General features: G+C 50.3%; 1 protein-coding gene across 4 annotated transcripts in view; it reads left to right on the top strand.

Annotated features, from left to right (window-relative positions):
• Positions 1-27,663, top strand: part of DHRSX (dehydrogenase/reductase X-linked) — a 230,868-nt gene that overhangs the window by 155,065 nt on the left and 48,140 nt on the right. For 2 of the 4 annotated variants that reach the window (XR_007132866.1, XR_007132865.1), the window contains exon 7: positions 16,747-18,917. Coding sequence is in view for 2 of the 4 variants with exons in the window: in XM_047765371.1 (XP_047621327.1) it covers positions 12,085-12,288 (204 nt within the window). In the remaining 2 variants the exon portion in view is untranslated. Of the gene's footprint in view, positions 1-12,084; positions 12,553-16,746; positions 19,208-27,663 lie in introns of those variants that run through there. The other 2 variants (XM_047765372.1, XM_047765371.1) reach the window with 2 other exon arrangements.

Raw genomic sequence — 27,663 nt, 5'->3', positions numbered from 1 at the left:
TGGCTTCTGCAGCCGTTTCCTCCCGTGCTGAAAAGAGGAGCTGCAGGTGGCCCATTGGCCCCTGTGCTGGGGCAGGAGATGAAGGCTGCGGGGAGGGTGCAACCTTGGCGGGAGGCGGAAGGCAGCGCCGGGGGCCAAGGAGCCGGAACCTGGCTGGGAGCTTCGGTGACGTGGAAACGTCTCCGGATGAGAATGACCACCCTTTCTGTGCCTCTTTCTCCACAGCAACCCCCCCCCCCCGGCTGCTCCCCAGACCCCCCCCCGAATGATGGGAGCTGACCCCTCCCCTGCTTCCCAGGACAGCTGGTCCCAGCCGCCTTCCAGATGTGGGAGGGTGTCTTGGAGGTGGTCACACACGGCACGCGGCTTAGCCGCTGGGACCAGGCTCCCTCCCGGACGCCAGCTGCCAGACCTCTGCAGTGAGGTTACGGGGTCATCTGTGTCCAGCCTGCAGCGCTTCCCAGGGACTGGAGGGCATAGGAGGTGAGGGGGGCGTCTAGTTAGAGGCCGTGGCAGGGGTGGGGCTGCACGTGGCGGGGAGAAGGAGGAGACGGTTTGGGAAACGATTCCAAGGATGCAAGGTCTCGACTGGCTGGCTGTGGAACGTGAGAGGAGAGAGTCCAAGGTCCTTGCGTGTTTGTGATGCAGGAAATCAGAGCACGTGGGGGGGCACCTTTCCAGGAAACGAGGTGTGGGGGTTGGGGACAGGTGTGTGGGGGTTGACAGAGGGGTGACCATGAGCTGTGGACAGAGGGTCTCCATTTCCGGGCGCCACCTAGGTCACCAAGACTGGGCGGAGCAAACAGAGGATGCTGTTGCAAAGATGGAGACACATACAGAGGGGACGCTTGAGGCCGTGGGCGTGGGTGACCTGCCCATCATCCCCCACCGTTGGGGACAGGCTGCGGAGGAAGGTGGCAAGGCTGGGGTGTCTGGAAGAAGGAGACCCAGCCATTCTGTGCAGCACCTCCCGCCCCGCTGCTGTGCCCCTCATTTTTGTAATTTCTTAATTCTGGGTAATACCATCTCCTGAGACTCCTGGGAGCGTTGCTGACGTAATGTGTGTGAACGCATCTCCCGCGCTGTAACGCCGAGCTTGTTATGTCATTATGAGGCGCTTCTTTTTCCCTCCAGCCCTACACAGCTTGCAGCTCTGTTTGAGCACAGGTTCAACCCCATCCTGGGCTCTTTTTCCTTCGCCTTTTATTTTATTTTTTCTGTGCGCCCGAGCCCTGCCGTCACCGCACCGCCTCTGAGCACTGTCAGCTCCCGCGAGTGGGGGCTCTTTTCAGAATGGATCCAACTAAGACCTTGAGGATGGCGAAGCCATGAGGTCCTGCTGTCCAGCACAGGGGACTCTGTCCAGTCTCCTGGGATAGACCAGGATGGAAGACAATATGAGAAAGGGAACGTGTGTGTGACTGGGGCACTTTGCTGTGCAGCAGACATGGGCACAACCCTGTACATCAACTACAATTGACTAAAGAATTTAAAAAATAAAAATAAAAAATAGGAGTGCCTGTTGTGGCTCAGCAAGTGAAGAACCTGACATAGTGTCCGTGAGGACGCAGGTTCGATCCCTGGCTTCGCTCAGTGGGTTAAGGATCCAGAGTTGCCGTGGCCATAGCATACGTCGAAGATGTGGCTCAGATCCCACGTGCCTGGTCCCAGCCCCCAGCTGGGTGTCGGCCCGAAGCTGCAGCTTCGATTCGACCTGTAGCTTGAAAACTTCCACATGCTGCAGATGCTGCCTTTAAATAATAAATAAATAAATAGATAAATAAATAAATTTTAAATATAAAAGATAAATAAAAGCTAAAAAAAAAAAAAAACCCACCTAAAAACAACAGCCAAAGAGCCAAAATGGTCTTTCTTGGCCTTGGGAGCCCACAGAATATGGGTGAGCCATTAAGAAATGTTTCTTGTCCTCCTCTGGATGGAGGTGGGCTCGGGGGCTCCCCAGACCCCAAAACGGCCTCAGGCCGAGAACCCCTCAGGCTGCAAACCACCGACTTCCAGCCCCAGCCCTGCGGGCGTCCATCCCGCCTGCCTCCGGGCTGCCTCTGATGAAACCCAACCCCTTTCTCGCCTGGGTTCGGGTACCAACTCGAGACATGTTCTGTCTTCCCCGGAGCCTTTCAGGGGGATCTTCTTCTTCTTCTTTTTTAAAAACTGTTGATGAAGAGCGATCTGTGGTTTGTTCTGGAGGGAGCGTTGCCTCGCCCATCTTGCCTGCTGAGAAGTTCGTTTCCCAGCCCCCAGCACTCACTTCATCATTCTTGGACTGTGCCAAGAGCGGGGGTCTCGGAAGAATAAGCACGTTTTAAAAACTTTTATTGGCCTAGAGTTGACTTACAGCGATGGGTTGGGTTCAAGGGTACAGCCAAGGGATTCAATTCTGCACGTCCACACATCCATTCTTGTTCAGATCCTTTTCCCATGTAGGCTCTTACCGCATGTGGGGTGGATTTCCCTGTGCTGGACCGTAGGTCCTTGCTACTTAACTATTTTGCACATCATACGGCATCTCTGTTAATCCCACCCTCCTCTTGAATCCCCCCCCCCACCCGCATTCCTTCTTTAGCAACTGTTCCTTCGATGGCAAAGTCTGTAAGTCTGTTTCTGTTTTGAAGTTCTTTTGTAACGAGAATGTTTCTTGAATACCTGTCATCTGTATTTTGATCAAGGCTCCTACTAGGGATTTTTTTCCTTTAATTTTAAAGTTTCGTTGCGGTAGAGTTGATGTACAGGGCGATGGTCCTTTCTGCTGGACAACAGAGGGACTCAGGGATCCATGTCCACGCATCCATTCTCCTTTGGCTCCTTTTCCCACACAGCTGATCACAGAATCCTGGGTGGCGTTCCCTCTGCTGCTCAGCAGGTCCCCGTTGGCCTGTCCTTCCTCAGGGTGCACCTGCCAGCCCCACAGCCCCAGTCCATCCCCCCCACCCCCGTCCCATGTGGTCACCATAAGATTGTTTTCAAAGTCTACGAGTCTGCTTCTGTTTTGTGAATAAGTTTTTTTGTCATGAGAATGTCTTTTTTTTTTTTTTTTTGTCTTTTAGGGCTGCACCCGCAGCATATGGAGGTTCCCAGGCTCGGGGTCCAATCGGAGCTGTAACCACTAGCCTACACCACAGCCACAGCAGTGTCAGATCCGAGCCACATCTGCAGCTTACACCACAGCTCACAGCAATGCTGGATCCTTAACCCACGGAGCGAGGCCAGGGATCAAACCGCATCTTCATGGATGGTAGTCGGGTTCGATCACCACCGAGCCACAGTGGGAACTCCAAGAATGTGTCTTGAATCCTTCCATCTGTATTTTGATCAAGGATCCTATGGTGGGTTTTTGAAAAGGCTTATTTAGACTATGCATAGACTTAATATATGTTAAGTCATAAAACAAAATCATTTTTAATATGTTAAAAAAAAAATCTCTCCATGTCGCCATCTGTAAATTAGAAGCAATATTGGTGCAAAGCCTGTGCTGTTGGAAGGCAGATTAAATACACAGACTGGAGTTCCCATTGTGGTTCAGTGGGTTTAGAACCTGACATAGTCTCTGTGAGGATGCAGGTTCGATCCCTGGCCTTGCTCAGTGGGTTAAGGATCCGGCGTTGCTGTGAGCTGCGGTGTAGGTCACAGATGTGGCTCGGATCTGGCGTTGCTGTGGCTGTGGTGTAGGCCGGTAGCTGAAGCTCCGATTGGACCCCTCGCCTGGAAACCTCCTTATGCCGCAGGTGCGGCCCTAGAAAGAAAAAAAAAAAAAAAAAAAGCACGGGTGTTTGTGAAATGGTCTCCAAGAGCGCGCTCAGCGCGGGTGCCACGCGGGTGTTTCTGAGACGTGCGTGTCAGAGGCATCGTCAGCCAGGGGGCGGCTACTGCGGAGGGATCCCCGCTAGGTCTTTGGGGCGGCGCCTCGCACAGGTCGACGCTGCAGGTGTGCTCCCACCGAAGCTGCTGGGACCCCTCCTCCGACGGCTGCTGTCCGCTGGCTCCTCGCTCAGAGGGACCGAGACAAAACGCAATGGTTGTCTCCTGCCTGCGCTTGGTCGATAACCTAGAAATAACAGCGTTCAAATAGCGAGTGTGGGATTGGGACCTGTCGCCATCGGCCCGGGCTGCTCCAGTTGAGTCCCGCAGACGGGGCGGCTTAAATGGTACACTTGTTTCCCGCAGCCCCGGAAGCTGGACGTTTGCGATCACGAAGGGGCAGAGTAGCTCCTGGCGAGGCTCCCTTCCTGGCTTAGAGAGGCCCCCTGCTCGCCGTGTCCTCGTATGATGGAGAGACAGCTCTGGTCCCTTCCGCTTCTTCTAAGAGACCTAATCCCATCACCGGCCCAGCCTTAACACCTCATCTGACCCGAATCACCTCCCAAAGCCCCCCACCTCACTCGGTCAGGGATCAGAGCTCCAGGGAGTGGATTCAGGGGTCACACACGTTCCATCCACAACACAATGCATATTCGCTGGACGCAGATTTCAGAAGCATCTCGCAGGAGTTCCCTCGGGGCTTCGTGGGTTAAGGCGTCGTCAATGCTTGTGGTTCAGGTTCAGTCCCCGGCCCGGGACTTTGTGCATGGTGTGGGCACCGCCAGAAAAGGAACAAAAGAAAGAAAAAGAAGCATCTCCCAGCCGCCACGGATATTCCTGGTCTTGGATCCACTTGGCAGAACCTGAACGTGAGGGGCCAGATGCCCACGTGAACTGGGCATCTGAGAAGGACTCGGTTGCCAGGAGGCATCACGGGTGGTGGAACATGCACTTTCCATGCAGCCCAGCAGTTTCGCCCAGGCCGCTGGAAGGAGCTGCAGACTCAGAAGAAAGAGACGACTGGGGACCAGAGCTTGTAAGTGAGCAGCTGCCTACGTGGCGGGAGTTTGTCCCTCCCGTGGCTTTTCACGCAGCAGGTGCATGGAGGAGCCCTCTGCGCGAGGGGTGTCTGCAGCGCTCCTGGACCCTGTCACATGGAGCCCTTCCCGGGTTTATGCGTCCTGTCAGAGAAGACGGATCACTGGTCGTTGAATCAGCTCCGGATGCCGTGAAAACACTACTGTCGGGGCAGCTTCGGCAACAGACATTTATCCCTTCCTGGTCCTGGAGGCTGGCGCCTGAGCCCCCGGGGAGGGCAGGGCCGGTCCCTCCTGAGGCCTCTCTCCTGGGCGTGTCGACGGCCGTCTCCTCCCAGGGCCGTCCCTCTGGGCGTGTCTGCGTCCTGACCGCCTCGTCGCCTAAGGACCCCCATCCTGGGGGATCAGAACCACCTGCCTCGTGACCTCATGTACCTCCATCCCCTTTTGAAAGACCCCGTCTCCTACCATAGTCCCATCCTGAGGTCCTGGAGGGTCAGGACTTCAGCCTGTGAATTTGGGGGATACTTTTCAGCCCTCACTCAAGCATGAAGCCACAAAAATGGGGAAGTAGAGAGGCAGTCTCTTTCTTGACCGTTTATCCAGGCTCTGTGAAGGTCACCGGTAATGAAATGACTAGATGGTGTTCGACGGTGAACAGGGGTCCCCAAGAGACACGGCCACGTCTGACCCCATGTCTGTGAACAAGGCCTTAGTAGGAAGAAGCGTCTTTGCAGACACGATGAAGCGCGGCGGTCTGAGAGCACAGCTTCAACATAAGCGGTTGGGGACACGTAGTTCACCCATTTCAAACGTCCTGCTCTGATTTGGATCCACGTGCCGTGAGCAGCTCTGCGGGAAGGCCACGTGCCCAGAGGCAGGCGCCGTGGACGCCCCACTTCCGGTGATGCACCTGCAGAAGCCCCGCCCCACGTCGTACGTTTCCTGCCTCAAGAGCCCCGAGGACAGAGGCTCCTCTCTGCACACCCAGCCTTGGCAGAGTCACTTCTGGGGGGAGCCAGCCCACTGCAGTGACGGTACTGACCTGGGGGAGGTGATGGTGACTCTAGATTTCAGCCTCGGCTTCTCCCCGCCACCGGCTGGGTGCCATGGACAGGAGACTAGCCCTCTCTGAGCCTCGAGTCCTGGCCTGTGAAGCAGGCATGCCCGCGCTCGGCACACAGCCTGGCCCCTGGTACTCGCTGTCACCCTCAGTGGGTTGGTCTTTGTCGCTGACCTAACCCTAACCATTGGCCGAGAGCTTTGCACTCCTGTGAGCTCATTACCTCCTGCTCACGCTCGTTTGGAAAGGCTGCAGTGCGCCCCCAAGTCCAGGAGAGGAAGCGGAGGCGGATAGAGGGCGGGGGTGCGGGCTGGGTCTCCCGGCTCCCAGGCCGAGGCGGAACGTTGAGCTTTGAGCCCAGGTCGTGAGATCCCTCTGGTTTGCTGGGGCCTCCCCGTGCTGCAGGTAGAGGCCCACACATTCAGTTGGTGTGTGTGAGGACACGTGTGTGTGCGTGCATATGGCCGTGTGAGAGCGTCTGTGCGTGCATGCCTGGACACACGTGTGCCTCGCATATGTATCACTGCTCCCTGCCCTGCTCGCAAGCGTGATGTGTCGTCACCCAGTGGGGGTGGTTGGGACAGCAACGTCCCGGGTGAGGAAGACTAAATGAGAAAAACCACCTATTCCCTGCGCTGTCCAAACACTTAGGAACTTTAAATTCCAGGCGAAGCTCCCTTCCTCCCTCCGCGTGGCCCCACAAGGCTCGGGAATGCTCTGCAGGTGACCGAGGGCTGCTGCTTTGAACGCGGTGCCTGGCGTGGGTTTAAGCACGTGGCACTGGGATTAACTCTCCGCGAGATGTGTGAGAGCCAAGAACGGCTCTTCTTTTTGCCCTTTTCCGTGTCAGCAGAATGCCCTGTCAGGGCCACCCTGGAGGAGTGAGTGTGTGTGTGTGCGCACGCATGTGTTATGAGTGTGTGCGTGAATACATGAGTGTATTGTGTGCATGTAAATTCATGTGTGTGCATAGGTGTATGTGTGTCTGCATGCAAATGCATGTGTGTATACGAGTGTGTGCACGGGTATCTCTGTGTGTGAATGCATGGGTGTATTGTGTGCGAGTGAATGCATGTGTGTGCATGGCCGTGTGTACATGTGAACATGTGTGCAGGGGGCTATGTGCACCTGCTCAAGAGTCACTCTCCTACAGAAACACCCTGGCCAGCAGACCGAATCCCACTGCATCCCGTCTCCCCGGCAGTAGCTGAGTCTTGGGCGCGAGCTCCCATCCCGTCCAGCGCGCCACGGGTCCTGTCAGGTGGAACAGCCAGCCTCGTGTTCTCGTTGGGCGTGCCAGTCACAAGGACGCTTGCCCCAAGCAAAGGATTTTCAACCTGCGGGGGCAGCGGACGCCCAGAGAATGCCTGCTGGAGGACCAAAAAGCAGCAGCCTGTCCATGCATCCTAGGGAATTCTAGGACGGGGAGCCAGAGTCTGCCACGAGGACTTCTCGGATGGCGGTCACTCGCTGGGAGCACAAGATGATGGTCGGGCGTTCTGGGCACAGACCCCCGAGTCCTGGGCATGGGGAACAGCTGGCTGAGGAAACGAGCTCGTTCCAGGAGCTCACTGAAGGATGTGTTTGCCAAGGAGATGCTTCATGGGAGCCCATGCGGACAAGAACATCTTGGACGCCACTGAACTGCAGGCTGGTTCCTGTGTCTTCTAAAAACCTATAAAGGAAATTAACCCCCCCCCCAAAAAAAATATATATATATAAAACTGAATGACCTTGCTGAATGGCTCTTCAATCAGCTCTACCTCAGTTAAGAAAAAACCCCTGGCTCCTGGAGGGAACACCTCTGCTGGGACCTGGGAGGGCCCTGTCGGGACTCACCCGCCAGCCACTCTGCCCAGAACAGCAGACTGTCCCCTCCGCTGGACACTGCGTTGCAGCCACTGCAGGTGTGTTTTCCAGTTACTGGTGAAGGCCAGGGAGGAGTGGCGGGGCTGCGTCTTGGGGTCGGGTCCTGCCTGGGCGTGGAGCGGACAGGGGGAGGGGGAGCACAGGGCATGAGTCACCCTCCCTGAGGGCAGGCAGCCCCCCGCCCCCCGCCCAGCCATCCTCAGTGGGGAGCTCATGGTCCATGCCTTCTCTTGGCCCCATCGTCCCTCCCGCTCACCCCTCCTCTGTGCTGCTCCCACATCCCTGCACCTTGACTGGGGCTTAGACGGCCAGGACCAGACCAATCCCAGGCTCCCTGGCAGCACCTGCATCCTCCAGAAGGTGCTTCCCACCCAGTCTCACGCCGGAGAGCCCTTGTCTCTTGCAAAACCTCGAGGTCCACCTCGATGGTCCATAGATAGCTGTACACGGCCGGTCATTTCTGGGCTGTCGGCTGTAGAATAAGTAAGAAGAGGCCAGGACTTCGGGCGTCTCCATTCCCTGGGCCCTGAGGACAGGTGGGCAGCACCCCAGCCTCCACAGCGACTCCAATGGCACTGGGGCTGGCGGACTGAGCCTAACAGGGTTCCTGCAGCCCACAGACTTTAGAGGCTTCTGAGGACCTCTCTTGTATTATTGGTTATTGCAAGATACTGAGTATATTTCCCTGTGCTCTACAGTAGGTCCTTGTTTATGGGTTTTATATACAGTATATATTGTATCTGTTAATCCCTGACTCCCAATGTATCCCTTCCCTCCACCTGTCCCCTTTGGTAACCTTAGGTCTATTCTCTATGTCTGGGTTCTGTTTCTGTTTTGTATCTTTGTTTTGAATTCCACATGTAAGTGATATCACGTGGTATGTGTCTTTCTCTTTCTGACCTACCCTCTCTTAGTATGAGCATCTCTCATTGCATCTGTGTTGCTGCAAATGGCATGATTTCATTCTTTTTTATGGCTGAGTAATATTCCATTGTGTCTGTGGACCACATCTTCTTTATCCATTTCTCTGCCCGTGGACGTTTAGGTTGTTTCCATGTCTTGGCTATTGTGACTTGTGCTGCAATGAACAGAGGGGTGCATGGAGCTTTTTGAATTATAGTTTTGTCCAGTTTGATGCCCAGGAGTGGGATTTCTGGATCATACAGCAACTCGATTTGTAGTTTTTTAAGGACCCTCCCAGTGTTCTCCATAGTGGCTGCACCCATTTATATTCCCACCAACAAACGGTATGGTTCTGGCACAGAAACAGAGGTTTAGATCAGTGGAACAGGATAGAAAGCCTGGAAATAAGTCCACACACCTGTCATTCCATTAATCTACAACAAAGGAAGCAAGAACATTCAGTGCAGAAAAGACAGTCTGTTCAACAACCGGTGCTGGGAAAACTGGATGACTGCATGTGGAAGAATGAAATCAGCACCGACTCTAACAGCAAACACAAAAATAAACTCAACGTGGATTAAAGACCTAAATGCAAGACTGGTTACTATAAAACTCCTAGAGGAAAACGTAGGCTCCCCTACAGTGATATCTTTCTGCATCCGTCTCCTGGAACATTGGAGTTTGGAGCAGAGGCAGGTGGATTACAGAGCCAGGCAAGAAGACAGGTGCCTCATGCCCCCCACATCTCCTGAACTCCCGGACCACAATTGCAAAGCTTTGTTAAAGGCAGGTCAGGGAGGGAAATAGTTGGTCTTTGCAAACTTCTCATGCAGAAATCCTGTGTTGGTGCAGCTGCCCACAGAGGACAGGTCACGCTGTTCCCGTCAAGCTCCAACAAGATACATGTTACACTTCAGAGAGGAGCGAAAGCCCAGCATGTGGGGGAAGGGCTGCCCCGGGAAGACACCGCAGGGTCCTGCTCAGTTCCATACACAGTGAAATTAACTTTGTTCCCGAGGAGGTACAGAATTTGCTGGGTGACCTTCTGCCTGCTCCTAACCTCACTGCATGCCCATCCCTTCTCACCCCATTCGGACACGCGGGCACGTGTCCAGTGATGTGTATCCCCTTTTGTGTAGACTTCTGCAAATGGTCCTCCGCCTTCTGGGAGGTTCCAGATGCTCAGACTCTGCACGGCGATCCCTGCCTTGACTTCAGGCCCCAGCATCCCGCTGCCTTGACGACAAGACCCAGTCGCCTCGGAGGATGGGTCCACCTGGCTGCCCTCAGCCATTTCCCATCACGGTCCTGTTCAGTGGTTTCTGAAGGTTGGCTCAGAGCTTGGGCGGGAAGCCAGTCAGACGATGCCTTCAATCTCAGCATCTCTACCTGTGGGGAGTGGAGGATGGGGAGGTGCTGTGCATTAAAGGAAACTTTGAGAGTTCCCGTTGTGGCTCCGTGGTTGATGAACCTGATGACTCACCCTATCCTGGGAACCTCCATATGCCACAGGTGCAGCCCTAAAAAGACCAAAAAAAAAAAAAAAAGGAAGCTTTGCCCTCACTTCTCAAAAGGTGTGTGTGGGGGGGGAGAAGCATTTGTCATCACGATGCCTGAGATGCCCCTCTTGAGTCCCTCCAGGAAACGGGACCCTGGGGTCGCCTCCTGGCCTCGGTGTGTGCCTGATGGTCCGACAAGCATCACGTCTTAGGGGAACGTGTGAGAAGGGCCAGGCTTGGAAGTGCTGCCAGATTTCCAGAAATTGATGTCACGTAATAACCTCCCGAAACGTCCTTATCACGACCTTCAGGTAGGGAATTCCACTGCTTTCTGGATACTGACTCAAAGCCCCAAAGACCCTCACTTGCCACGGTGTCCGATTCCTTGAACTTTTCCGCCTGGTTCTTCTAATCCGCTAGTTCTTTTATTTTTTCACAGTATTTTTCTTCTGAAGTGTGGTTGATTTACAATGCTGTATTTGTTTTGGATGGACAGCAAAGTGATTCTGGTGTGTGTGTGTGTGTATTCTTTTCCAGATTGCTTTTCATTCTAGGTTATGACAAGATACTGAGTGGAATTTCCTGTGCTGTACAGTAGGACCTGGTTGTCGGATCTACTTTAGATAGAGTGGTGTGTATCTGTTCTTTCTAAATTCCTGGTGTATCCTTCCTCCATCCTGCTTTCCCCTTTGGTCACCACAAGTTGTCCCGTGTCCCCCCCATCCCCCTCTGCCCCGTGTCTGAGAGTCTGTTTCTGATTTGTAAATATGTTCATTTGTATCAATTCTCTAGAGTCCACATGGAAATGAGCTTACATGGTATTTGTCTTTCTCTTTCTAGCTGACTTCACTTGGTATGAGACTCTCTAGGTCCATCCATGTGGCTGCAAATGGCATGATGTTGTCCTTTTTATGGCTGAGTAATATTCCTTTGCATATATGGACCACATCTATAATCCATCCATCATGCCCAGGGATCAGCTCCCAACCCCAGAACACAGGGTGTGTTGCATTCACACGTGCTGCCCTCCGCCACAGCCAGAGCTCCAGTCTCCTCCATCTTCTTCTTTACCTTTGAAGCTTCTCTTTGAACTTTAAGATTTTGCAACTGTAGCTCTTCTGGCTGCATGGAAACCAGGAACCTTTCTGCTGTCTTGACGTTTCCTCTAAAATTGCTAAAAATTGTGTTAAACACAGAGGCTGAACACACATCTGCTCCCAGCCTGTGAATAAGCATTTCCATTTCATCAAGAGTTGGGGACCTGGGGAGTTCCCTGGTGGCGCAGCAGGTTAAGGACCTGGCGTTGTCACTACTGTGTCTCTGGTCACTGCTATAGTGTGGGTTCCATCTCCCACCTGGGCACTTCCACATGCCGTGTGGGTGTGGCCTCCTCAAAAGGAGGAGTTCCTGTTGTGGCTCAGAGGTAACAAATCCAACTAGTATCCATGAGGATAGGGGTTTGATCCCTGGCCTCGCTCCGTGGGTTAAGGATCCGGCATTGCCATGAGCTGTGGTGTAGGTTGCAGATGTGGCTTGGATCCCGCGTTGCTGTGGCTGTGGTGGAGGCTGGCAGCTGCAGCTCGGATTCGACCCCTCGCCTGGGAACCTCCATATGCTGCAGGCGCAGCCCTAAAAAGACCCCCCCCAAAAAAAAAAGAGTTGAGGACTGACTAGGTACCTTGAGGATTGCCATATGCCTCTGTTGAAATGGATGAACCCAGCGTGGAGATTCAGCTCGCGTGGGCGCAGGCTCCCCAGCTTGGCCGCCCAACTTTCTGCACACGGCGATCAGCCAGGTGATGAGACGCTGTGTGGTACCCAAGCATCTCTGCGCACGGAGACACTCACGTCTCTGCTTCGAGCGTTGACGCCCCGCCCTTCTTTCTTTCTCGCGCAGACCCCGGATGAAGGAGCCTGGACGTCCATCTATGCTGCCGTCTCCCCGGCGCTGGAAGGCGTGGGCGGCCGCTATCTTTACAACGAGAAGGAGACCAAGTCACTGGCGATCACGTACGACCCGAAGCTTCAGCGACAGCTGTGGGCCCGGAGTTGCCAGATGACTGGCATCGCTGACATGACCCGGGACTCCTTGTGGGGATAGCGGCCACGCCGGGAGGACTGCGTCGGCCCCGCGCTCGCAGGCGCGTGTGCGCTGGACCGCGCCTCTGCATCCTTCCCGCCCCGCCCTCCAGACTGTGTTGGTCCGCATCTCCCGCCGGATGCCGTGCGCTTTGCAGGAAGTGAAGAAGCAAAGGCGGCTGTGAGTGTGGCCCTGAGCCTCTGGACCTCAGCCCCGCATTGCCTGATTCCCCAAAGGATCGACGGTGCCGGGTGCCCTGCATCATTAAATCCTGCCAGTCCCCTGTGTGGTGTTTCTTGTTTAGCACAGAAATGCCAAGGACATGGGGGTGGAAAGATTCTAGGGGAGATGACGGACCCTTTCACGGGAGCCTGGCATGGTCGGGCGTGGGTGGCTTTGAGGGTGTCCTCTGTCCTTTGTTGCCTCCCTCACACAGAATGCCCGAGATGCGGTTGGATTGGTGGGTCTGGAAAGGGAGGGGCAGCTTGATCTTGAGCCTGAATCCAGGTTCAGGGGGACCCACTAACCTGCTGCAGCATCTTCAGAGCAGACCGTCTCCTAGGAGCGCCCAGCGCCCTCAGAGCACCCATCAGGGGATACACCCCAGAACTCATGGAGAGACGCTCCTGAGAGTCTGGGGAATTCTGTAGGTCACGGGCTAAGAAAGGAGGCCTGGGCACCCCTCCTCATGGGGTTCTGTACGGGAGAATCTAGAAGGATCCTGACCTAAGCCAATCAGGCAGGGTTTGGGGGTCTGGACACCCTCTACCAGTTTTTAGGGCTTTGTCTTAGAATGGCAGCCCTGCTGCCACCTTACTTTCATGTCCCATGTAGCCCCCGTCCTAGTCTCTGCTCTTGTTTTCATCATCTCCGTGTGTGCATGTGACTCTCCTGAAGACGTCTGCGGGGCTGGGATCGTAGTTCAAGCCATGACACCAGTTTAGTAGGAGTTACCGTGTCGAATGCCCCGATTGGGGGTGACTGTCGCTGTCCACCATGCCCTTTCTGAAAAGGTAGTTTCATCATGGGACCTCTGCAGACTGGTTCACACACCTCACCCTCCTGCAGCGTGAAAGTCACCTCTGTGCCCTGGAGACAGGACAGGGGTGAGACGGTCCTGGCTTCATCCAGTTCCCTCTCATGGGTTGAGTGGTGGCTCCCCAGAAGAGGTGTCTGCCGGAGGCCAGCTCCGGCGGCCAGGGAGCGCACGCTTTTCCCCGATTGGAGAGGGATGAGGCGTCGGCGAATGTACAATTACGGAGACAGCCTCTTTGTCCTTTCAGGGCGCTGGACTGCTCCAACTTTATTGGCAACAGTGGTTGATTCTATAGACAGTTTTTCACTACAGATTACATTACAGTGTTACAAGTACATTGGTTAACTAGTACATGGTACAGCAGCCATGCATCCTGTTTTAGGATCTTTATCTTAACTAAGCTGAGTGAGTACTTTGAAGAGGCCATAAAACACAAGAATTTAGCATTTACAAACTTTGTTTGTAGACTGGTGCTTCTCTTCAAAGTGTTATGGCAGGGAGACCGTGTGAGTAAATATAAACCAACTTAATTAAACTAGCTCTCACTAAAAAGCTTTTACAATCAAAGACAAAACTCACAGCTAGGTTTTTTGGATAAGATGTGGCTAACTTCTATGGACCTCATTAAAATCCTAACTCTAAAGTTTATTGTATAACTAGTTAATAGATAAACACTGTGTTTTAACTAAGTTGGATTTAAATAGGGGAAAAGTCCTTCAGAATGAAATTTTTATTATACGATTGTTGTAATTTTGTTAAGTCACAAATCACCACAGGACAATAAGAAGGGAAATAAGAGTCATAAGTAAATAATCAGGAAAGACTGAGGAAAACTGAAGAACAAATAAAACAGCAGGAAAGACTAGGTCACCCGAGAAACAATCCATGTTCTCCGGCGCAAACATGGAAATTGCTTTCCCAGGAAAGCCCCAATTCTTACCCATCAGCATCAAAGCGAGAGCTGTGCACCTGAGGCCTGCCCTCAGCTTGTACCGTGCAGGCAGGCTTTCATCCTGACCAGAGGCCCACCTTCGGCATGCACCATTCAAGTGAGCTTTTTTCCTGACCAAAAGCCCACCTTCGGCTGGCACCGTTCAGATGAGCTCCCTTTCTTGGTTAAGAACCTGCCTTCAGGTTTTTCTGCCATCAGGCAAGGTCCTTGTTTGGAGTCCCTGCATTTTCTCGGCTCCCCGCAGGTGTCCACCTCCAGACTCTTGGGAGTGTGTTCCTCTTTGGGGCAGGGCTCAGTGCAGGTGTAATGAAGGCCTCAAGATGAGCACGTCTTCCTGGCTTCTCCTGGTCGGTGCAGTATAATCACGAGGTAGCTTACCAGGGACAGCTCGGGGGAGGGGTGATGGCAGAAGACTCCCGGGTCAGGGAACCATGGAGGCAAAGACTGGGAGGATGTGGCCGCCAGCCTGGGGACACCTGGAGCCCCCAGAAGTTGGAAAAAAAAAAAAAAGGCTGGAAGGACCCTCCCCTGGAGCTTTGGGAGGGAGCAGGGACCTGCATCTTCAGAACTGAGAGAGGACGGATTTCACTTAAGACACCAGCACCTTGATAGTAATTTGTTACAAGAAACTCACACAGTTTCCGATACTTCTGAACGTCTCCAGCAGCAGAATGGACTCTGGCCTGGGCATCAGGGCCCAGCTGGCTTCACCCAGCTGTCAGGCAAGGCAGGCTTGATCCTCTCTCTGAGAATGACTCCTGGGTTCTCACCTTCCAGCATGGAGAGATCAGACGTGTGGAATGGTACAGAAAGGACTCTGCGTGTTTCCTGCTGGGCTACATCCCGAATTCCAAGACCAGTGACCCCGGTTGGTTCACCATCCATTCCCTCGGTTGACAAAATCCCACAGAGGTCCCAAAACTTGTATCGTATCTCCGTGCACTGTGATCACAGCCAGCTGCTCTGCCAGGGCAGGGTTCCCAATGCATGTGGCTATAGATGGTTTATAAATTGCTTCTTGGTTCTAAGATGGACGCAGTGGCACTGTCAATCAATTATTGATCAGCTATGCATCTGGGACAGAGTGTGTATTTAATGGCCACCTAATAAGACATGAAGGAGCATCATGGCTCAAGCTTGGGATACTCCAGGACACCGGGAACAGATTCTCTTTCAGTCTCCTGCCTTGGAGGCATGGTTTTTGTCGGCTCAGGTGCCCAAGTCTAAACAACTCTACCTCTAAACAACGATGCTGAAGCTGTTTCTTGGCCTTTCATATCTGCTTCTTCTGTGTGGATGTGACTGCACGGATGCTGCCCGATCTTTACCTCTGGAGATGAGTCTTCAGGGCACGTGGGAGTCGGTGTGGTGGAAACGCCACTCACCTGGTGACACTGGGAGAGACGGAAGTTTCCCATAAGTGTCCCAGGTACAGCTTGGAATCAAAGGTCACTGCTGTCCAGTCACTGTCCCCAGACACTCGGAGCTGCCCCATCAGACACGCGGCTCGTGGTACAGCAGCACTTCTGTGACCCTTGCTTGTCTCGTGAGGTGTGCATTTCATTACTGTGTCTGCTTGTCACCATCTTCCCATTCACCGTCTTGGCCCTCCAGTCACCTGGAATGGTGAGAGGGTTGTGTGCCAAGGTGTAGAGTCTTTCACAGACATTATTTACTCATTCACTCATTCATTCATCTCTTTGTTCCAAAAGAGTATTGAAAACCTCTATGTTCTTATTTAGGTGGATAGGTGGGTAAGTAGGTAAATACATAGAATGATGAAATGATAGGTAGATAGATAGATAGATAGATAGATAGATAGATAGATAATGATGATAGGTAGATACATACATGATAGATAAGTGGTTAAATAGGTGGGTGAGGGGCAGATAGATAGATAGATAAATGATAGATAGATGCCTTTATCCATAGCTGATAGCCAGCTAAGTGATAAATGGAGAGATAGGTAGATAGATTAGGTACTAGATAGAGGAAATTTAGATAAATACATAGAGTGACATGATAGACAGACAGACGGATGATAGCATAGGTAGGTAGATCAATTGCTAGATAGATGGTGAATATTCATGACTGATAATAGGCAGGTAGACAGGTAGATAGAATTCTTGGTCAACAAACTTTTTATGTAAAGGGCCAGTTACCACATATCTTCGTATTTTAGGGCTATACCATCTGCGATAACTACTCAACTCTTCCACCCGATGCAAAAGCAGCCACAATATGCTACAATGTGTGGCTGTATCATAATAAAATTGTATTTAAAAGGAGGGAGGTCACATGGGTCCAAGGCCCAGAATTTGTGGACCTGGGTTGGCCCCCTGTGCGCTGGGGGGAGAATTGTCACTCCTGTCGCATGGATGGGAATTTATCCTCAGAAAGGTTCGCCGTCTCCTTGAGTGTCAAGTTTCTGGTGGCACTTAGGCGGGACACCCAGGTATGTCTAATCCCAGAGACCATGTTTTTGTTACAGATGGACAGGATGCTGTGAACTCCTTGTCATGGATCCAGGAGATGTTGGCATCAAAGGACAGAAGACCCAGGATAGTTTCCCTGAGGCGTTTGTTAGAGGTGCCCACCCCCTCCCTCGCATCCTGATGTGGCTGGAAGAGCTGAGACCCCAGTCCATGGGACTGGCAGCCAAGCAGCCTGAGAGGAACAAGCTGGGGCCCTTCTGAAGACGTCCGCTTGGATAAGAAGCACCGTGACACCTTTCCTGGAAGAGCCATGCAGGCACAAGAAGGGTCTTGGGTCCACAGCCAGCACAAGGGAGAAGAGCAGCCAGAGGTTATGGAGAAATGATAGTGGAAGTTCAGAGATTCCTCCATCCCAGCTGTGGGAGCGGTGACAATCCCAGTGTGATCCCACAAGACGATGCATGGGTCCTGGCAGCCACGGGCTCAGATCTCTGTGTGAAGACAAAGCACAAGGTCCCGGTGGAAGACCCCATGTATTTGGACAGCTCGCTGTGTCTCTCAGTGTCTTGGGGTGGCTGCTAACAAATGACCACAAACTAGGGGCTTAAATCAAAGCCATCCATCCTCCCCCATCCTGGAGACCAGACGTCGGAGGTCAAGGGGTCCCAGGGCCACGTTCCCTCCAGAGGTTCCACAGGAAGGTCCTTCCTGCCTCTTCCAGCTTCTGGGGGCTCCAGGGGGCCCTGGGATGGTGGCCGCCTCCCTCCCGTCTCTGCCTCCATCTTCATGTGCGTGGCTTCTCTGTGTCTGTGTCTCCTCTTCTGTCTCTTAGGGGGACACTGTCCTTGGATGAAGGGCCACCCTCATCCAGGAGGACCTCCTCCCAGACCCCCCATTTCCGTCTGGATAATCAAGAATGATCTCTTCATCTCAAGGTCATCCAGTAAATATATCTGCCAAGACCCTCTTTGCCAGTAAAGCCATATCCACAGGAAACAGGAACTAGGAGGTGGTCGTATCTTCTTGGTGTTTTCAATCTATCTACGTGCTCCATGAACTAGATGCCTTGGAAACTCAAGAGATGTCCGTTTCTTCTCTGGTGACCATGGAGGTCACAGCTTTTCTATATGCACCCAAGGCCAGCCTCCTGGGTGAGTGACCTGTGCAGCTACCCAGGACCCTGCGCTCACTGGGATGCCTAGTGGCTTAATGGTCCATGGCTGCCATCTTGGAATTCTTAAATGAGGTGTTAACCAGGACCCATGTTTTCATTCTGTGCTGGAGCTGCCGGTGCTGTAACCTCCGCTCACATCCCTTCCAACCTCAAGAAAGAGGAGCCCATCTGCAGCCAATAAGGACCCCCCCCCCGCAACACTCACCATGCACCCCCACTGAGCCATCAGTGTGCCCAAGCCTGTCATGGATGGTGGACCCTTGGTCCCGTTAGCCTAGTGGGCTTTGGCAACACACTGGAGGATCCCTAAAAACAAGTGACGGTCAGCCCCACTGTCAACAGAATTCCCAAGTGCCTTCTTCTGGGCATTAGCATTTCGTAGACCTCTTCAAGCCACCCTCTTGTTCAGGCATGCTTGAGAAGCCCCGAGCCAGGCACATGCAGATTGCAGCTTCCAGCTCCGGCTCCTCGTCCTCGCAGAACTTCTCAGATGTTCTGCTGAGCCTACAGCTCTGACTGATATATTTTGGAAGAGGAGTTCCTTCCAGCGTTAAAATCAAGATGGGCATGTGCCTTGTCTACTATTTCTGAAGAGCCAGGACTCTGTACGAAGATGCAGAGCCTTAACTTCTAGGAAGACCCCACTTTTGAGCGTTCACACGTCATCCGAGACCTTTATGGCTTGACGACATTATCCACAAGTGCCAGCTACTGTTATCATCATCAGAAAGGCACTTCCTAAGTAGGGACTCGGGATGGGGTGGCAGGGTGACTTCTGACATCCTCCATCACAGAAAGAACAAGCTTGCCATCTCCTGAGAGATGTCACAATCCCCAGGTGAAGATGGGCTCTCAGGGCAATTTGGAGCTTGTAGGACCAGACTCAGGTTGCCCTTCCTAATTGCATGATGCCCTTATGTCGTTTGTCCACCATGGGAGAGAGAGAACATGGTTCTGGAGAAGTTATCATGTTCCCTTTGACACCTGACCAGAGGATTCCTGAGACCTTGGAGACACTTTTCCAGCAGCTGGAGAGATCCCGTGGAGCACTAGGTAAGACTGAATCTGTGGCGTGGTGGGCACTGGGGAGACTGGGCTTGAACCTGTCGCTGCCATTAGGGGAGCCCGTGAGGGGGCTGTGTGCACACACATTGGGTTGGATGACCTTCCATCCCTGGGCAAGGTTTGATTCAGTATTTGGACCCATGATGCCTCTGTTTCTCAGGAAAGCTGCTCATTTGTCCGCTCCATGTAGCATCAGTGAGTTTTGTTCAACAATGGGTGGGACCACCTCCTTCATCTATCCCTCCATCCCTGCATCCATCCATCCCTCCTCCCTCCATCCATTCATTCCTCCATCCATCCATCCATCCATCCATCTATCCATCCCTTCATCCCTTCATCCATCCATCCCTCCCTCCATCCATTCATTCCTCCATCCATCCATCCATCCATCCCTTCATCCATCCAGCCCTCCTTCCATCCATTCATTCCTTCATCCATCCATCCATCCATCCATCCATCCATCCATCCCTTCATCCCTTCATCCATCCCTCCCTCCATCCCTGCATCCATCCATCCATCCATCCATCCCTTCATCCCTTCATCCATCCCTCCCTCCATCCCTGCATCCATCCATCCCTACATCCATCCATTCATCTCTCTATCCATCCCTCCATCCCTGTATCCATCCAACCATCCATCCATCCATCCATCCATCCATCATCCATCCATCCATCCATCTATCCAACCATCCATCCATCCATCCATCCATCCATCCATCATCCATCCATCCAACCATCCATCCATCCATCCATCCATCCATCCATCCATCATCCATCCATCCATCCATCCATCCATCCATCCATCCATCCAACCATGCATTCATTCGGCAGTGATGTGTTGAGTATTACTACCCAGCCAGGCTCTGAGCAAACCCTGAATTTAACTCAAAGTGGAGGAACACAGAGATTTTATTCTAGATTAGCTTGCTGCCTAAGGTGGGGTGATTAATGAGTACCCCAAAGATATCAAGTCTTAATATCTAGAGGCAGGGGATATGCCGTGTGTGATAGAGGCACTTTTAATGGGAAAGAGTGAGCCCTTCAAAAGTTCGTCTGTGTTGGAGACCACCCAGTTTATGCTTCCTCTGTCTCTACGCCATCTGGATTTGGAGAGTGTCTGTATCATAAACCCCTCTATCTTGGCTATTAGGAAATACAACCAGATAAGTGCACGGGGTTCCCGCCAAGGCAGGACAGGTTGGGAGGTTGACTGAGGAAGCTTCTCAGGGGACCCAGGGGTCAGGAGGTGACACCATGCCCATGTCCCTCATGGGCTGGTCCTGGGGAAGTGTCAGATCTCCGTGGGCACTGTGGTGAAGCTTTTCAAGCTCTGTCTTTCGATTCCTCATCCATCAAATGGTGATCCTCAAACGTGTCCTGTGTGCACCAGGGTTTGCTGTGCTCTCTGTGTGAGGGATGCTCAGGGGTAAATCCATGCCAGACACCGTTTTCCGTCCAAGCTCTGGAGTCGTGACAGTGTCGCTTAAGCAGAGAAATGAGGTGGACTTGGATTTTCTGTTGTCTGGGTACCAGAATCCTAGGGGTTGAGTCTGAATCTAAACCTTGTGTACTGATGGCCACAAAAGCACAAGCACAGTCCCAAACATAAGGACGTCCTGGGTTTCCACCTGTGCAGAGGGGGACAGCTGTACATGGTAAAGTTTGGGAAGGCTCTGATCTTTGGGTCCCTTGGCGGTGAAGCATCTTCTGAGGTTCACAAATCAGCTTTTATTGCTAACTTACAACTTCTGGCGAGATTGATTGCATCTCTTTCTTCCTTTTTTGCCTTCGTTCTGGCATGTCGTGTCTAACTTCCTGATTTAATACATGCCCTTTATTTTTTTATGTTTCATACTTCTGGTCTGAGAATCCCTATTTCTCTCCATCACTTGGGCTGCATCTCAAAGAGCCTGTGGTTCAGTCCTAACTTTCATGGTTCATCTTCACTCCATGGGCTACTGAATGCATATTTTGAAATTACCAAGTATATACCATTAAAAAGAATTATCTCGGGAGTTCCTTTTGGGGCTCTGCCATAACGAACCTGACTTGTGTCCATGAGGATGCGGGTTTGATCCCTGGCCTCGCTCAGTGGGTTAAGGATCCAGCGTTGCCGTGAGCTGTGGTGTAGGTCAAAGACATGTCTCATATCCCATGTTTCTGTGGCTGTGGTGCAGGCTGGCAGCTGTAGCTCCGTCTCCGCCCCTCGCCTGGGAACTTCCATATGCTGCAGATGTGGCCCTAAATAGCTAAAAATAATAATAGTAATAATCACTTTATCATCATGGATCCAGTGATGCGTTAAAAAGAACATCTGTTCTAATTCATTGAGAACCTTGTCCTATCCTTCAGAGCCCCGATGGAACTTCTGGTCTACCTTGCTGCCAGATGTGCAGATACGGTAAAATGCTGTCATTCAAGACGTCCTGGGTAAAAAAAAAAAAAAAAAAAATAGCACGGGAACTTAGAGAAACACACCTTTGGGGGAAGAATATTCACTTTATTTTTTTCTGGCTTTATGGAAATCTCACTGACTGGTAGAAGTTGCATCTCTTTAAGGTGGATGATGTGACGGTTTGATTTGCAGATACAGTGTGAAATGTCTCTTGCCAACTGTGTCATTTGGGGCAAGTGGTTAACCCTCCAGGATCCCGAGTATCCTTTTCTGTTCAAGAGGTCTTTTTATGGTTATAAGACTTGGAGGAAAGGATGCATCTAGAAGGGTTTTAAGGCTGAAGAAAGCTTTGCTATGCCTCGTGTTACCATTGGGTGTGGCCCGGCTCACGTGGACCTAGTGATCTGGCTTTTCTTTCCTGACATCCTCGAGTTTTGAAATGGTGATGTTTCTCTACGGGGTTCAGGAAAAGGTGGAGCGAGGCACCCTGGGTGGACCTCACACTGGCACTGGTGCACAGGTTAGATTTGTTATGAGGCACAGGACAAGGTGCCCAGGTAGAAGGTTTCCCCAAAGTCCTGCACATGTCTTTGCAATGTCTGGCCAACTGTCCACATACGGGGAAATTCTGTTGATAAGTAACCCCAGCCTAGCACTCAACTTTATTTACACGTTGTTGCAAGAGATTGCATTTCCAGGCAGGTGACCACGGCATTCATAGACAATTATCCCTGGCTTGATTGCTTGCCACGTGCGGAAAGCACATGGCGGATGGCAGCTCGTGGCATTTGAGTTACCAGCTCACCAGGCCTGGGGCTGCCTCTGATTGCAGAAGGCCCCTTCTTGGGGATCCAGCATGTGGGGGGAGTGCTTTACTGCTTCACCCCCTCCAGGGGTGGATGGTGATTCCAGCATTGTCACATTCAAATGGGTGTGGCTTTTTGGTCGTTTGCATTATGGGGACATTACATGGCTCTTAGGACATTTGTCTGCAGTTGGTAGTATCTCTGACTTCCTTTTATTATAAATGTGTTGGGGAATTCCTGTCATGGTGCAGTGGAAATGAATCCGACTAGGAACCATGAGGTTGCGGGTTCCACCCCCAGCCTTGCTCAGTGGGTTAAGGATCTGGCATTGCAGTGACTGTGGTGTAGTCTGGCATCTGTAGCTCCAATTAGACCCCTAGGCTGGGAACCTCCAGATGCTGTGGGTGTGGCCCTAAAAAAAATGTGTTGGGAGTTCCTGTTGTGGCTCAGTGGTAATGAACCCAACTAGTATCCATGAGGATGTAGGTTTGATCCCTGGCCTTGCTCAGTGGGTTGAAGATTCAGCATTGTTGTGAGCTGGGGTGTAGATCACAAATTCGGCTTGGATCCCATGTTGCTGTGGCTGTGGTGTAGACAGTAGCCACAGCTCCGATTCCACCCCTAGCCTTGGAACTTCCATATGCCACAGATGTGGCCCTAAAAAGACCAAAAAAAAAAAGTATTAATCTGCATCCCTACAGTGGAATATTATTTGGGCACGAAAAAGGAATGGTGTCTTCATGTAGGTTACATTGTGGACCTACCTTGAAAAGCCCCTAAGGGAAAGGAGCCAGACACAAAAGGCTACACCTTACCTGATTCCATTTCTGCAAAATATCCAGAAGGGTTAAATCTAAAGAGACAGAAAGTGGATTCGTGTTTGCCAGGGGCTGGGAGGAGTGACTGCAGATGGGGACGGGGACTCCTTTTAGGGGGACAAGAGTGTTCCGGGACCAGATGGAGGTAGTGGTTGCACAGCCTGGTGAGTGTGCTCAGGGCCCCTGAAGGGTCCACTTGAAATGATTCGTCTCACATGCTGGGAGTCTTCCCTCCATAAAATAAACTGTTGGTTATGGAGCAGATGCAGAGTGGCTCCTAGCTGGGCTCTGCTTTCTTCTCTGCCCCTCCTCCCGGGCATTGACCTTCACGTTGCTTTGAAGGGGATCCAGCTGACTGATGAAACAGCCCCAGTCTTAGCCGACCCTCCTTTGTGTCTTTCCATGACACCCAGCTCGCTTGTGGAAGGAACCCCTCCAGGGTGGGGGTGAGGGTTACTGAGCTGTGGTTTCCAGTGGGCAAGAGTGATTTTCCAGGGACGTTGATGGCAGTGATGCTAGCGTTGACATAGTGTGATGCTGTGTGTTCTGATGGACGTCAGACGTCACCCTCCATTTCCAGGAATGGGGGCGACCCCCTAGCTCCCATCCACCTAAGCCCAGTGCTTGATGCGGGGGCAGAACCCCTCCCCCACAGTGGGCTGTTGGGTATTACATCTTGTCTTAGAGATGGGCCAGCCCTCAGGTCCATTTGTGTCCTAGTTCAGCCCAATGAAAAGTAATTATTCTAAACAATATGAAGAATTGAAAGTGAGAGGATGTAAGAAGATATTCCATGCAAATGGGAATCAAAAGAAAGCTGGAGTCACAGTACTCATATCAGACAAAATAGACTTTAAAATGAAGGATATTTTAAGGGACAAGGAAGGTCACTACCTAATGATCAAAGGATCAATCCAAGAAGAAGATAGAACAATTTTCGATATCTACGCACCCAACACAGGTTCACCACCATGTATAAGGCAACTGCTAACAACCTTAAAAGGATAAATTGACAGTAACACAATAATAGTGGGGGACTTTAAAACCCCACTGACAGCAATGGACAGATCAACCAGACAGAAAATCAGTAAGGAAACACAGGCCCTGAATGAAGCATTAGACCAGATGGACTTAATAGATATTTATAGGACAGTCCATCCAAAAGCAGCAGAATACACATTCTGCCCAAGTGCACATGGAACATTCTCTAAGATGGATCACATCCTGGGCTCCAAATCCAACCTTGGTAACTTTAAGAAAATTGAAATCATATCAAGCATCTTTTCTGACCACAACACTATACGACTGGACATCAACAACAAGAATAAAACTGCAAAACACACAAACACGTGGAGACGAAACAACATGCTACCAAACAACCAATGGATCACTGAAGAAATCAAAGAGGAAATTTAAAAAGACCTAGAAGCAAATGACAATGAAGATATGACACTCCAAAACCTATGGGATGCATCAAAAGCCGTTCTAAGAGGAAAGTTTATAGCAATACAAGCCCACCTCAGAAAACAAGAAAAAACTCAAAGAAACAAGCTAACTTTACATCTAAAGCAGCTAGAGAGGGAAGAACAGACAAGACCTAAAGTTAGTAGAAGGAAAGAAATCATAAAGATGAGAGCAGAAATCAATGAAATAGAAACAAAGAAAACCATAGAAAAGATGGAGTTCCTGTCGTGGCTCAATGGTTAATGCATCTGACTAGGAACCAAGAGGTTGAGGGTTCAATCCTTGGCCTTGCTCAGAGGGTTAAGGATCCAGTGTTGCCATGAGCTGTGGTGTAGGTCTCAGACGGAGCTCAGATCCCACATTGTTGTGGCCCTGGCGTAGGCCAGTGGCTACAGCTCTGATTTCAACTCCTAGCCTGGGAAACTCCATATGCCACAGAAAAGACAAAAACAAACAAACAAAAAACAACCAAAAAAAATAGAAAAGATCAAAAAAACAAAAAGCTGGTTCTTTGAAAAGATCAAGAAATTTGATAAACGCTTAGCCAGACTTATCAAGAAAAAAAGAGAGAGGACTCAAATCAATAAAATTAGAAATGAAAAAGGAGAAGTAACAACAGACATCACAGAAATACAAAGGATCACAAGAGACTACTATATGCAACCATATGCCAATAAAATGGAAAACCTAGAAGATATGGGCAAATTCTTAGAAAAGTACAATCTTCCAAGACTAAACCAAGATGAAATAGAAAAGATGAATGGACCCATCACAAGAACTGAAATTGAAAGTGTGATTAAAAAACTTCCAACAATCAAAAGTCCAGGACCAGATGGCTTCACAGGTGAATTCCATCAAACATTTAGAGAAGAGCTAACACCTCTCCTGAAACTATTTCAAAAAACTGCAGAGGAAGGGATACTCCTAACTCATTCTGTGAGGCCACCATCACCCTGATACCAAAACCAGACAAAGATACCACAAAAAAAGAAAACTACAGGCCAATTTCACTGATGAACATCAATGCAAAAATCCTCGACCAAATACTACCTAACCGCATCCAACAATACCTGAAAAGGATTGTACATCATGATCAAGTAGGATTTATCCCAGGGATGCACGCATTCTTCAATATCCGCAAATCAGTCAGTGGGATACACCACATTAACAAACTGAAGAATAAAAACCATATGATCCTCTTAATAGATGCAGAAAAAGCAGTTGACAAAATCTAACACCCATTTCTGATAAAACCCCTTCAGAAAGTGGGCATAACGGGAACCTACCTCAACATAATAAAGGCCATATATGACAAACCCACAGCAAACATCATTCTCAATGGTGAAAAGCTGAAAGAATTCCTGCTGAGATCAGGAACAAGAAAAGGATGTCCGCTCTCAGCACTACTCTTCAACATAGTTCTGGAAGTCCTAGCCATGGCAATCAGAGAAGTAAAAGAGATAAAAAATCCAAATTGGAAAGGAAGAAGTAAAACTCTCGATATTTGCAGATGACATGATACTATACCTAGAGAATCCTAAAGGCTCTACCAGAAAACTGTTAGAGCTCATCCACGAATTTGGTAAAGTCGCAGGATACAAAATTAATACACAGAAATCAAAGGCATTTCTATATACTAGCAATGAAAGAGGAGAAAGAGAAATTAGGGAAGCAATTCTGTTTACCATCGCATCCAAAAAATAAAATACGTAGGAGTAAACCTACCTAAAGAGACAAAAGACCTGTATTCTGAAAACTATAAGCCACTGATGAAAGAAATCAAAGATGACACAAATAGATGGAAAGACATACCATGCTTTTGTATTGGAAGAGTTAATATTATCCAAATGACTATACTACCTAAGGCAATCTACAGATTCAATGCAATCCCTATCAAATTACCACGGACATTTTCCACAGAACTTGGAACAAAATATTTTAAAGTTTGTTTGGAAGCGCAAAATACCCAGAATAGCCAAAGATATCCTGAAAAAGAAAAATGGATCTGGAGGAATCAGGCTCCCGGACCTCAGACTATACTACAAAGCAACAGTCATCAAAACCATATGGTACTGGCACAAAGACAGAAATATAGATCAGTGGAACAGGATAGAAAGCCCAGAATTAAACCCATGCATCTACAGCCAACTAATCAATGACAAAGGAGGCAAGAATGGAAAAAAGACAGCCTATTCAATAAGTGGTGCTGGAAAACTGGACAGCCACATGCAAAAGAAAGAAATTAGAACACTCCCTAACCCCATACACAAAAATAAACTCCAAATGGATTAAAGACGTAGGTATAAGACCAGATACTATAAAACTCTTAGCAGAAAACATAGGCCAAACACTCTCCGACATAAACAACAGCAACATCTTCTCAGATCCATATCTTAGAGCAGTGACAGTGAAAACAGAGATGAACAAATGGAACCTAATTAAACTTAAAAGTTTCTGCACAGCAAAGGGAACCCTAAACAACACGAAAAGACAACCCACAGAATGGGAGAAAACCTTTGCAAGTGAATCAACTGACAAGGGATTAATCTCCAAAATTTATAAACACCTTCTGCAGCTCAATACCAAAAAGACAAACAACCCAATCAAAAAATGGGCAGAAGATCTAAACAGACAGTTCTCCAAAGAAGACATGCAGATGGCCAAGATACACATGAAAAGATGCTTAATATCACTCATGATTAGAGAAATGCAAATCAAAACCACCGTGAGGTACCACCTTACACCAGCCAGAATGGCCATCATCCAAAAGTCTACAAACAGTAAGTGCTGGAGACGGTGTGGAGCAAGGGAACCCTATTACGCTGTTGGTGGGAATGTAAATTGGTGCAACCACTGTGGAAAACAGTATGGAGATTCCTCAGAAAACTAGAAATAGAACTCCCATTGGATCCAGCAATCCCACTCCTGGCCATCTATCTAGAGAAAACCATGACTCGCAAAGACACATACACTCTGATGTTCATTGCAGCACTATATTCAATAGTCAAGACATGAAAACAACCTAAGTGTCCATCGACAGAGGAGTGGATCCAGATGATGTGGTACCTATACACAATGGAATAGTACTCAGCCATTAAAAAGAACGAAATACCGGTATTTTTAGCAACATGGATGGACCTAGAAATTTCATGCTAAGTGAAGTCAGCAAGACAATGAGACACCAACATCCAGTGCTTTCACTGACCTGTGGAATCTGAAAAAAGGACACAGTGAACGTCTTTGCAGAACAGA

The sequence above is a fragment of the Phacochoerus africanus genome, chromosome X (assembly GCF_016906955.1).
Source record: "Phacochoerus africanus isolate WHEZ1 chromosome X, ROS_Pafr_v1, whole genome shotgun sequence".
Taxonomy (NCBI): Eukaryota; Metazoa; Chordata; class Mammalia; order Artiodactyla; family Suidae; genus Phacochoerus; species Phacochoerus africanus.
This window is presented reverse-complemented; position numbering and strand designations above follow the sequence as displayed.